General features: G+C 36.4%; 1 protein-coding gene across 5 annotated transcripts in view; it reads right to left on the bottom strand.

Annotated features, from left to right (window-relative positions):
- The window catches only part of VPS13B (vacuolar protein sorting 13 homolog B), a 429201-nt gene that overhangs the window by 101914 nt on the left and 314208 nt on the right, over positions 1 to 13079 (bottom strand). For all 5 annotated transcript variants that reach the window (XM_017806398.1, XM_017806401.1, XM_017806402.1 and 2 more), the window contains one exon: positions 6371 to 6508. In XM_017806398.1, the coding sequence (XP_017661887.1) occupies positions 6371 to 6508 (138 nt within the window). The remainder of the gene's footprint in view (positions 1 to 6370; positions 6509 to 13079) is intronic.

Below are 13079 nucleotides of genomic sequence, written 5' to 3'. Positions count from 1 at the left end.
TCCAAGAAGGCTGTAAAATATTAAATTTTTTAATATACATTACTCCTATAGAAGAAACTACTATTTGTCCTAAACTCTTAGGATGATTGAATTTCCTAGTCCTAAACAGGAGAGAAGCAGACAATGGCATGAAACATTTTACCAGCAGTGATACTTTTTCTCTCTGAGCCACCCATCCTGGTGTAGGGAGTTTAAATAGAGGAAATCTGAGGAAGGTAAAGGTAATCCTGAGCCCTGATTCTGATTTGGAATTAGGGTGGCCCTTCAGCAACAGGGTAATGGCTGAATTGCAAAAATTAAATTTATAAAAGTAGGAAAGAGACATGTAAAGAAAAGACTAGCTGTACTGTTCTCAATTGTCTCTGGTCAGGCATCAAAAGAGAGACAAATTAAGAGAAATTGAAAAGCAAGAAGAATCCAAATGAATTGTTTTTATCCTCTAATTCATCATTCCCAATTTGGATCAAGGGAAAAGGAGGAAGAAACTTGAGACAAGGCTTCAGAGGCCATCTGCAGTCCATCTTGCGTTCTGCTTCTGTGAGACAGATGCCAATTAGTCTGGAAGAGGCTGGTAGTCACTGCTCAGTATTCCTACCTACTGCTGTCTACGTGATGCAGCCCCACAGAAGCAGCTCTCTACAGCCAATATGGCAAACTACAGCCTTCAGGGAGCTTCATCAACGTGAGCCATGCTGGGTGCTCCCCAGTGGCAACAACACCTACTTCCATGACCTAGTATGTCACTGACATTACACAAAGGTGACACCGAGACATTAATAGCTTTAACTGGCCAGTGCCCAGGTTTGAGATCTCAGACAAGGCTCAGAGTGAAGCAATTCTATTAATTTTTTTAAATTATCAGAAGTAAACCAAAATAAATGGTTGTAGGTCAAGAAAACCAAAGATAGCATAATTAAGCGACAGAGAGTTACTGCTATTCATAAGATGCTGACCAAAATTAAGCAACTGAGCAGCCACCAAATACAGTACAGAAGTGTGTCAAGGGGTGGATGGTGAGGCCAAAAACTATAATGGGGGCACTGGGAGGCACTATCATGAAAGGAAAACCCTAGCTAAGGGAAACATTAACTCTCTCAACAGAGAGTCAGGGAAGATGAAGCACAATTCGGTGAGACAAAATAAATTGTTCCAGGTCATGGAGCAGGTTTGTGGAAAAGAAAAGAACCCATAAATATTAGCTCTCTATTTTCTGCCTAGCTGCTGAATAATAGATCTATTTTAAGACACACATTAAAAAAAAAAAAAGGGTTTCAGAAAATGGAGCAAATGTTTGAAATAAGTTTTAAAAGAATGCCAGTACACTGAAAAAGATCCCAAGAAAATATTTTCCCACTTATCCACGTGGCTTCAGTGTGCAGGTTTCATTTTCAGTACTTAGGCATTTAAAAAACTAAATTTAAAATAAGTGTTGTAGATACTGCTTTCAGAAAGGTACTTTGATAATTTTACTCATTATTACATTGATATTACAGACAATAGATGTGTCAAATCCAAAGCAATACCTACAGGCTGGTACACCTGTTTGGAATATTTCTCTTTGCCCTCTTAATCAAATAAATATCATTTCATGGCTACAGTGTCAGAGCTTTAAAAACTTGTTTGTAAAAGAGCAAAGGGAAAAAAAACCTACTAGAAAGCTCAAAAGTTTTGCAAATGACCCAGAGTTAATTAGAAAAGTCTGCACCCTGGCTAGTTCCCCTTCTCACGTGTCAGCTCTCATTAAATCAAAAAATTCTCCTTTCAAAGTTAACAAACACCATGGTTAACAAAACTGTTAAACTGGGATCAAGTGGGCACATTCCTAGGTTTATATATGATGTCATGCTAAGCAGCCCACAGCTGAACTTGCAAGTAGTATGAATGATTTTTCAATATATTAAGTATCTGATCTAATGCTAATTTTCTCTCTATAGGCTAACTGTGCTGGGAACAGGTGGCCCTGCTTTCAATTATGGAGGGCTAACATGCCAGTGTGAGGCCTGGATTAGTTCACCTTCTCACAGGGAATTTGCCTCGGTTGGGAATGGATTTATTATGGCTTCACACATGGAACGGAGCTCATGTCAGCTGAGGGCAGTGATACATCATATGATTCAAATTAACCTGCTGTGGACTGTTCCGCAGGGCTGATATTGTGTATTAAAATGACGACATTTTTAAAACAGCTTGAAAGAAACCAGGATTGCTAAAGTGCAATGGTTCCAATTTGTTCCAACTAATCTATCACCTGCTGGAGATATTATTCTAGTTGGGTTTCTGGTAGCTGCTATTTTCCAGGTTTCTCCACACCACTGACCTTGGTAATGGATACAATTGTTGCCTCTGCAAACCGGGGGGAAGGGGGGGGGAGGAAAGGGAGAGTGTGCCACGGTGCAGTTCTGATCCCTAGACCCACTGCCGTGCCCCTTGTGGTGCCCAAACCATGTGTGGAGGGACTGGTAGGAAAGAGCAACCCCCCCCAGTCCCCAGTTATCACTTTATCTTTCCGTGGGACATGACATTTCTTAGTTTGTTTGGATAGTTTGTGGTGCAGAAATTATTTACAAAGGACGTCAGTTATCTCACATCTCACCTAACACCTTCCCAAGAAACTGCTGGGAGAAGAGGACTTTGATATAAACCACCTATATTTTGTGTGTATAAGTATTTTGAGGCAATTTGTATGAAGCTGTACTTTATAAACATATTTTGTATCATTTCCATGCAGAAAAAACTACATCAAACGGACAGCTTTTATAACTAAGAAAGGTGATTAAAAAATAATCCAGAGAAAGGACTAGAAACTAAAGAGACTAATTTTTCAAAAGCTATTGAAATAAGATGGTCATATTTGTTTCTCAACTAATGAATTATATCTAATGCTGATGCAATAGATAGTTTGCTATGTATTAGACAAGAATTAGAGGTACAATCACTTAAACTGATGTAAATGGAATTTTAAACATTTAAAATAATTAGTTTCTGTAAAAAGAGAAAAAATAGTCCTTTAATACATTGTGGGGTTAAAGCTGAGGTCTGTTCCCACAGGCCTGATGATGAATGCTTATTTCTCCTAGGATCCTATTACCTTAAATCTGGAAGAAATATAATTTTTCTTTAGTTGCCAAAAATGTACAAAATAATCAACTCATGTGGCAAGAAGTGCATTAATGTATCCTGTTATTCTCATTTAATTAGTGGTTTCCAAGTTTAGCTACTTGCTGCAGTTTTTTGATCTCCGAGCTAATATAGACTGACAACCTGGTTTCCTGTGTGGTGAAACCATACGATTTTTCTGTGGAACACTATCTACTTATCTGATTCAGCTGACAAACTATTTGCAAGGAGTACTGGTTTTATCTAACACAGCAAACACTGGGAACCACTTGCAGATTTTTTTCTGTTAACTGCTTGATAGCAGTTTGCATTATAAAACATAGGCATGTTTGATTGCTATATTTGAAATTTAACCTCAGCACATCAACAATGTATTTTGAGAGAAAAATGGCATTACAATTAAATCACTGAACTTTGAACACTTAAAGCCTACACAGAAAACTGGATAGTTATCCAAACTGCTACACCAGATTTTTGTCTGCATGGGCACAGCTTTCAAAAAATGTGCTGACTTTTCAGAACAGCTGATCAGCTGTACCAACAGGTAGCACCTACTAGTAAATCCAATGTATTTCAACAATTTACTTACTGCAGTTATAAAAAATACGTACATAAATGAATATGAAAACAGACAATCTGCAATTAGAAAATAGGTCACTTAGTAGCCGCATTTTTTGCCAAATATTCACCCAAAAAGAATAGCCTTCAAGGCCTGTAACATTACCATACTCCAGCAGTGCTTTTATTTATTCAATTTATTAGCTAAGATGTCTCCCATCACAAATTATTTTTTTGTCTGTTGACTTTGCAAGAGCTCTTGAGAGTTTTGCTGAGTTCTTGTCCTCAATGAACAAGTACCAGCTGAATTACGAACTGGTGGTGTAACACTTTCTCCAGGCTTGCTGACGGCCAAGCTACCTCACCATGGAAGAAGCTGTGGTTAGGGAACTTCTTGTCCCCCAGGAGAATTAGTAACTCATTTTCCAGTAGCCTGCTGGGGAGTTGTCAAGCTCTCATAACTCTTTGCATGTGCTGTTCTGATGCAATCACATGCAGAATGAGCCTTCCATTAGTCATCCAATGAAACTTCCATACCCTGACGAAGGCTTCTTGGTAAAGGTTAGTTTACTGAAGAAGATCTCATAGTGGTAACTGCTCTGCAAGGGAATGCAGAGCTGTTTTGTAATATTACACTGGCAAAACACTTCATTAAAATTCAGAGTAATTACTGTTGAGTCATGTGTAATGATAGTTCCAATTAGCAGCAAAAAGACAATAATAAATGCCTTTTGGCTAAGAATAAATCCCGAAAGAAATCTCTGAAGTTTTAAATGTTCTGTGAGAATAAATAGATTGAAGGTTATGATGCATTAATTTGTGGTTTTTCAGTTCCCTGTTTAGCCAAACACTATGGAGGGGAGAGATTTAACACTGAATTGTTGAGATTAGGGTGGACACTTGCATTGCTTGTGAATATATACTTTGCAAGCTGGTACCAACTTCCATGCTAGTTTAGTTAGAAGTCTGTCCTGCTGGCCAGGACAGCATCAGGAAAACACATTCAGGTGTGGAATAAATTAAATATAAAGCTGTGCCAGGAAACTACAGTGAAAACCTTGAGAAAACGAGAATGCACAGATGAAGGGTCTGGGAATATGGAAATCTGCCAAATTTGGGGGGAGAGGACACAAAAGAACCAGAGGGAGAAGGATAAAAGAAAACCAATCTGGCATCAGTGACGAAAAGTCCCCTGATAGTAGGTGTCTTTACCCCTCTTGTGCTGGTCCTGATTAAAATGAAAATCTACCATTACTATCAATTAGTCCTTTTTTTCAAATGGTAGCAGAAGTAGAACATGCAGTAGGTCTGAAGGTTCAAAGGTCTATTAATGAAGCCCAATAGCAGTCAATATAAAAAAAGCTTTGCATTGTTAAGTCGTTTTAAAAAATCTTCTCTTAAAATAATGCATTTAAGAGAGCATGGAAAACCAAAAAAGGAGGCAAAGATGCAGTTGTTCACATACTTTATTCTTTCCTTGAGACTCCTGCCTGTGTGCAAAAAATGTTTTTTCAAACTACTTAACCGCAGTATTTATAGTTAGGGGGCAAATACGTGTGTCTCATTCGCTGGTTGTTCCATTTGATGTCCTGGGCTCTAATATTCAGAAGTGATTATTGCTTCACCCACAGACAATATGAACTGTGTTTCCAACACCATATTCTATATTTAAGTACCTGGGAAAATTAAATTACTTGTTTTAAATTGATAACCTTAATATAATGAGAAAACCTTTAACATCCCTGTGCCTCAGTTGCCTTCTGTGAAACGGCAAGGGCACAGTATTCCATCACCCATGGGAGGGTTGCATAGGTAAATTAGTATTTCCATAGTGTTCAGATCCTGCATAGCAGTAAGCAATGCAGAGGCAATAAGTAATTCTGCTGTAGATCCAGGTTTAGGTAGTGTGCTGTAAGACTGTATGAATAGGTAACTGAATGAACAGGAAAACCCAGTACTGAAGAGCTGCTCACTAAATGACTGATAACAGCTCACTCTGTGTGCTGAGTGAAGTAACAACACTCAGGGTAGAAAAAATAAGTTAATTCAACAAATGATAACAAATACGGATATGAGAATATAATTATGATGGCACAGGTATATGTATTTTCTAACTTTTAGTATAACCTCAATTATTCTACACTGTAATTTAGCTATAAATACATAATTCACAAAATACAGAAAGGGTGACATACTTTAGTTTGCAGGAGTTTCTGACACTAGGAGTGAAACTTTAAGTCACATTATGTTATGTAAATGCTAACAAATCCTTTATACTACACTACTTACATTAATTAAAGAAATACAATATCACTAATTTTTAAATTTTACAGTATCAACACCTTATATGATTGGAATTTCCAATACCAGGTATCCAGATTTCAAAGAACCCAAGAGAAGATGGCTTATAAAAATCTTCAGAAACATTATAAAAGTCATCTTTTCTAAATGTAACTGCAATAAAATTTCAGTTGTTCTAGGACTGGAAGCAGGTACCTTCCATTCCCCAACCTCAAAGTAAAGAATTACTTCCTAGCATCTAATCTAAACCTGCCCTTTTGCAGTTTAAAACCACTGCCCCTTGTCCTGTATAAAAAGGTCCCTCTCTCTCCTTTATATACTTATATGTGTGTCTATGTGGGCAAATCTACAAACAGATTATATTAGAAAAGAAAGATTAAAGTGCAATGCTTACCTGGTCCATTAAGGAAGTCTTTAATTTGCACAGTGACAAGAGGAGGTGGAATACCACTTCTAGCATCTACCTCTCCTGCTACTGTCTGTAACCAAATCTTGCAATAATCCAGAGCTTCCGGCAGAGTCTTCCCAGGATCTACAGATGATAATTATCACAGTCATTAATGCTATTCCAGGAAGGTGATACATAACAAAATACTACACATAAAATTGATTAACAAAATTAAAAAGTTTAAAATGTAATATGGGAAATACTGTACCTAATACGACTGGTATACATAGCATTTGTGCCTAGAGACACATGTATATGTAGAATAATACATGCACACATGGGCAAGAGCACAGAGCTCTAATTACACAAAATTTAGAAAACCTGCAAAAATAGGAGTAAAATTCATCAGTTACCCCAAGATGACTTTAAATAGCATACAATTTTAACTTTAATTAATGATTAATTATTGACACTTTTATGCAGTCTTTACAAAAGAATTGGTGCTCAAAATCTCCTACTTCTAGACTGTATTGTCATTTCCAGGTAGAGAAGATAATAATGGAAAAGTAAATTACGAAGGTGAAAAAACAAGAATGCTATGAGATCTCAGGAACAGAGCATGATAGCAGTGCAGTTATATAATTCCCTTTGGAGTTTCACTCAATAGCTAATCCGCAGCTATTCTTGCATGCATGCATGAACTGTGTTTCTTTGATCAGTCTATAATATTTACAATTGTACATTAAAATTAAATCTGTCCAAGTGCTATTCTTGTCTTCATTTTCCAAGTATTACAAATGGCAAAAAGAGTAGTGTAAAAATGCTTTTTATTCTTTAGGGACTCACGACCTTCATTATAAGAGTACTCAATTTTAGCATAATAGGCCTTAAATTCTAAATAATCATTCTTTATTATCAAGACTGCTATGTTAATTTTTGAATATCTGTCTCATCTTCAACAACTTAAGGAGCTTTTCTTGATGCTATTCTCTCCTTTTTTTCAGTCAATTAAAAACTGCAATAATTGCTTTGAGTTTTACTGAATGAATTCCTTTCAAGAATAGTATTTACATACTCACTGTTATACCAACATATGGTATCGTGGTATCACGGTCATATGTGAATTAGGTATATAAAGTCAGCTTTGGAATTCGTGTTTCTTGACCCTATCATGTGATTCATATAAAACTTGGCACATACAAACCCTTATGTGATTTCAAAGAACCTACTGAAACCAATTGATCATGACTTTAGATCTATATGGAAAAGATCAAAAGTTAGCACATTCTTCTGTTTTTATTTGATCAATTTTCAGGCAATGACTTTACAGCAGTGTTTGTACTGTATGGCATATACATTACAGTCTTTCCTTCCCTTTATTCCTGCTATATATATTTATAAAATCAGCTCTCAATAGTTATTTAAGAGCAGTCACTGCATACAACAGATTTGTATATTTTCTATGAGAATTTCTACATTTTTATGGTTCTTTAATTACAATAACCAGAATGGTGTGGTACACTCCCTTTTCTATAGTAAGTGCTTTAGGGAACATGTTGTGTCTAGCATTTGTCTAGTATACTGTAAATAACAATAGTAACAACAATATCATCCTCTTTACCACCAAAGCACTTGTTTTTTCCAAAACACAGATTTGTAGCTGTTGTAAATATGGTTGTTATCTCTGACTTGGATCTATAAAATAATATCTTGTTTTGTGATAGTAGATCATCATAAAGAACTAACATTCTAAAGTTTTTTAGAATATATAGTGTAAAGCATTGTCAAAATTACTGAATATCATTCAATGAACATCACTGAATCAATTAAATTGATCTCTAAGCTACTGTTCCTTCAGAACTATTAATATAAACATTTAGGTGTACCAATGTGGAGCAAAATGTTGCAATATTTCATTATTTTTCTCATTTCTGAAAGATATCATCACATACTGTATATAGCAACCTATATCATTCACTGGCTTTTCAGAAAATCCACTAAATTTAGTCGAACATCTCTTTTGAATAATACATTTACAGGTAGTCTTATTATCCTAAGATGTGTTTATATTATAAAATACCTAATAATTATTTCAAAGTTGTAGCTCTTTAAAGATGAAAATATCTCAGATGACAAGAACTTACATTGCAGAAAATCCCTGCATGACCTAATACATTAACTATATAAACACTACCCTCAGGGCACTGGGAAATGCAGTGTGTAAGCGGAGTCAAAAAAAAAAGGAATCATGGGACTCTCAGGAGATTGTTTTGCTCAGTCATGCCTCCAAGGAGTGCAGCACTGTCACCTCTTCATTACCTGGGGCACAGCAGGATTGGAATATGTGAATAATTTTAAAGATTCTGAAATTTACATACTAGGAACAGAACATGAAGAAACCTCAATGCACAAAATTAGCTTGAGCCCCACAAAATATATTACTTTTAACTCAGCATTGGTCTTACTGAGTTCAAGCATTTTCTTTTTTAACTTTAAGTGAAACTGAGCTAATTCTGGAAGCAGGAGTGTTGCATTGACACAATTTTGCATTGGAGGTAATAATCTCAAAGAACTCGTTTGAGTGCTTCCAAGACGACAGCATATGATTCATTTGAAATCTGGGTAACAGACTTGACTGTACAGCCAAATATGCCAGAAACTGGTCAATAACTAAGGTTTTACATAATGACAAGGAAGCTAAAACCCAGAGGTTTCAAAACTGACTATGATTCTGTATATCAAAAACTTGAGGGGAGTTCCAAATGAAATGTATCTGGGTAAGACAAATACATTTTCATCAAAAGTTAAATGACTGAACGTGTATCTTGATTAAAATACTTTATAAGGTAGAAAACAGCATATGCATTTTAATAAAATCAAGGATCAGGAAAAGAATAAAACAATATGAGTCAATCAATCCCTATGCCAAGGGCATAGGAAACATCAGAGAAGCAACTGAATGAAAAAAAAAAGAAATTTTAGGATGAAAAATGAGGAATTCATGATGAGGAGAACTGTTAGAAAAAGGACTCTTGTCCCTCAAGGAAATGATGGAAGTGTTCAAAATGTTTAAAAATACATTTGACAGAACACTGTAAAATATACAATAGGGAACAATTATGCATCAGCAGGGAACTGGTCTGAATAATGTATTATAATAAGTCATTCCCATTTCCACTTTCTATGATTCTCCCAAAAATCAACACTTAAATTTGCAGTTATTTGTATAAAGAAAATGCTGCAGAAAACCCCAGGGATGCATATATAAGTAAAAGGAGAGGCTAGAATTACTCCACAGCAAGCCAAGAGAGAGACAAGAAAGGCTTGAGAAGTGAGGAGTGCTGAAGACGGCCAGAAATTCTATCCCCTACACCATGAGAAAAATTTGTCTCTGGCCGCAAAAGAAAAATGGTGAGACAACAATTACAGATCGACAAGAGTTTAAATTATAAGACTGTAATTTAAAATCTGCAAGACTGAGAAGCTGAGGTCTTCAATAGGTCAACATTCACCTTCCTCCCTCCCCTTTAAAAAAAAAATAAATTTACTATATTTGAATTCACCCAAACCACTTTTAGCCTTGCTAAGATCCAGACCTCACTCCAAAAGTCAGATTATGAAGTATCTTCCTAAACTTGATTTGAATTTGCAGACTTTTGATTTACATGCTATCCCTCTGGTCTTCCAATAACAGCAGATAGCAAACCCCAAACTCCTCAAGAGCAAAGGGAGTAAGGGCAAACGGAAGGAGGAAGGCAGAAGAAATTTCACATCTTGAATATTTTCTTTCTCCAAAATGTGTTTTTGTTCCTGTTTATAGCTGACAACTAGGCCAGCTCAGGGGGCACAGCCTGTGGGGGTCTCAGCGACCCACAGCCCGCCCGCAGCCCCAGGCAGGGACGGGGCTACTGAGCGTGTGTGAGGAATGGCAGCTTGGCCTGCTCAGCTGGAACTCTACACAGCCCACATGAGAGCTGCAATGTGCTTTTATTTCAATGGATGAATCATATTTTGGTCTGCAGTCAATTTTAAAAACCAGTACGATGCTGCAATCATCTTCGCATTTGAAACTCTGAAGTGGAACGTTTGGTCCTATTTTAAAAACGGTTTCCATTGGAATTTAAAGAACACAAGTGGGAAAACATTTCTGCTAGCGTACTCACAAGTGCTGTGTCAGGAAGTTCAAAAATGAGCACTTGCAGTAACCTGAGGAATGCACATTCCCTGGCCTACTTGGCTTTATGGGTGGGGGCTGGACCCCCCCGCATCCATGGCTGCAGATGTACTGGACAATAAATATACTCAGAGGGGAACAGGTGACACTCTAGCAGAACTCCTTCAATGCTATGCTAAGAAGCAGCCTTAAATCCTCTCTATGCCATGTAGTAAGCACAGGCTGACAGAGAGGCAGTGAATCAGACCTCCTGCCAGAGCCAGCCTGCATCGCTCTTCATGCAAAAGCTTGGGCTTTACATTAGATCAGAGGTTACATGTGATCTTAGCTACTGCATCTGCTCTTCATGGACTCCCTGCCATCAAAGGCGTGGGTGTCAAATAAAACAAAATAAAATAAAAATCAAGAATAATTCTGGATGGCCTCATAATGCCTGTTTTTGCAAATGTGTCGTTGGCGGAAGTTGAAGACATTCCATGCATAACAGATATTTACTGAGAAATTTCTCTCCCTTGAAACAACCAAGCACCACAACCTCCTCTTTGAAAGTAAACAAACAAACAAATAGAAAAAAGATTTTTCAAGAATGCCCAGAGCACAGTGGTCAGGAAATGAGGCAATTTTGTATCTGGATTACATTACCTGAAACAAAGCAAATAAAGATTTAAAAAAATATTTATAAAAGCAGCTTATGAGATTACATTAAAAACAATTGCACCCACTATTATTTAAGTGGAAATGGCCAAAGCTGTTTGCAAAAACTAACAGTTAGCAGATGCCTTTTTGTTAAATGTAGGATGAACATTGAATAAAAAGGGCTTTTTTACAGTATCTTACAGTCTATTTACACAGAATCTTACATGTAAACTCAAGAAGCAAGTAGGTTTCTTTAAGGGCACTTAGTAAGGAGTTCAAATTTATTCCATTAATTTATTTACTTTGATTTGAAATTCCTGTACCTGGCAATAGCATAACTGCAATCAAGCTGCCCAATTACAAAACACAAATGAAGCAGTTTAGTACAAGCATAATAAAACTGAGCTAACATTTCAATAACCTAATAAGTCTCCTCCTCCTACAAACTGACTTGCCAGTGGACTTGGTTAGAGAGAAAGACTGAAGAAGTCCAGCCATCGGGTCTTTAGCTCCCAGGCAGGCAAATGCTCCCGCATACAGACACTGGTCTGATGGAAGTCTGATGCAACTGTTAATTAATACACTAAGAATACTTAACTTTTAAATAGCCTATTTCCTCCTACTTAATTCTTAAGTTTTATTTCTTTTATGTTTCAGAAATTAAGCTAAAAATAACACAGCTAGTGCTAGTGACAGAGGAGCCAAGTTCTTTGGATAAAGTTTGGTGTTTCGGCCACTGTGCAATGTACTCTCGCACAAAAAAAGTGATAGCTTAATGTCCAAGATCCTGAATTTTATGCTCTGTTCAAAACTAATAACAAAACCCTGTCCCAAATAAAATACATATGGTTTCATAACAGTATAAAAAACTTCATTTCTACACAATGTTCAAAGCAGTAAACCATCATGAAACAGTAACCTCAATTCTGTCACCAGCCCAGGAGTAACTATTTAAAATTCATGTTGGTGCAGTTTTAAAGGATAATTTCCCTGTTTTATTCAAAGGTTCATAAAACAGACTGTCATCAAATTACCTGTTAGAAGCATTTCTAAATTCTAGACAACTTTTTTGACCTACAGCTAAACAATGTATTTCTTAGAAGTACACTAATGGGAGGTGAGGGATGAAAAGCACAACTAGATACAGACTATTACCAGCCTTTCTTTACCCTAAAGTTTTTTTCTGGAGCTAATGTCAACCAAAGAATAAGACCTTTCTAATTTCACAATAGAATTTTGTATTTGCTTCTGCCTTGCAAAAATTTGAGAGTTGTTTCAGAAGTGCAGATTTTTTCCTTTAGAAAAGCTGTAAAAAATTATAGCACAGTATTTCTCAAGACCTGAATCTACTGCTGTTGAACTAACAGTAGTCAAGTCTTCAGAATTTCACAAGAAGATTGATACAAACAATTTTTCCAAATGCTTTAAAACATTCATAAAATATTCTTACGCAGTGTATATGATGTATAGATATACACAGAATGATTTGAAATGGAAGAGATTTTATTAGCATGTTTAGAATGTAACGAAAATATTTCATATATAGCTTAACTATGTAAGTTTAACCATATTATTGGAAGTAATGAGAAACTACCCCCATAGGAGTACCAATAAAATTTTATAATACGCAATGTATTTTTTCTTTTTGCCCAGGCAAGTCCCAATTTTTAGGTTGTGATCAAAAATTGCAGTGTTATAGGCCTGAATTTCTGAGCTGCTGCTGTGCTGTTGTCTAATCTCCATCATAGAATGGAATGCACACAATGTTTTCATCAGGTAGATGGTTTGGTTGGTTGCTTTTTTGTTTTGTTCTGAAGGGGGAATATGTTCCCTCAGTTCTTATAATCCAGTTAAAATATATCTTTTATGTTCGGCTTGTGTCCTCTTCCCCATTCTGCATTAGAT

This window comes from Lepidothrix coronata, unplaced genomic scaffold (assembly GCF_001604755.1).
Source record: "Lepidothrix coronata isolate B3197 unplaced genomic scaffold, Lepidothrix_coronata-1.0 Scaffold15, whole genome shotgun sequence".
Taxonomy (NCBI): domain Eukaryota; kingdom Metazoa; phylum Chordata; class Aves; order Passeriformes; family Pipridae; genus Lepidothrix; species Lepidothrix coronata.
The sequence above is the reverse complement of the archived record's forward strand: the minus strand, read 5'-3'. Positions and strand labels throughout refer to the sequence as shown.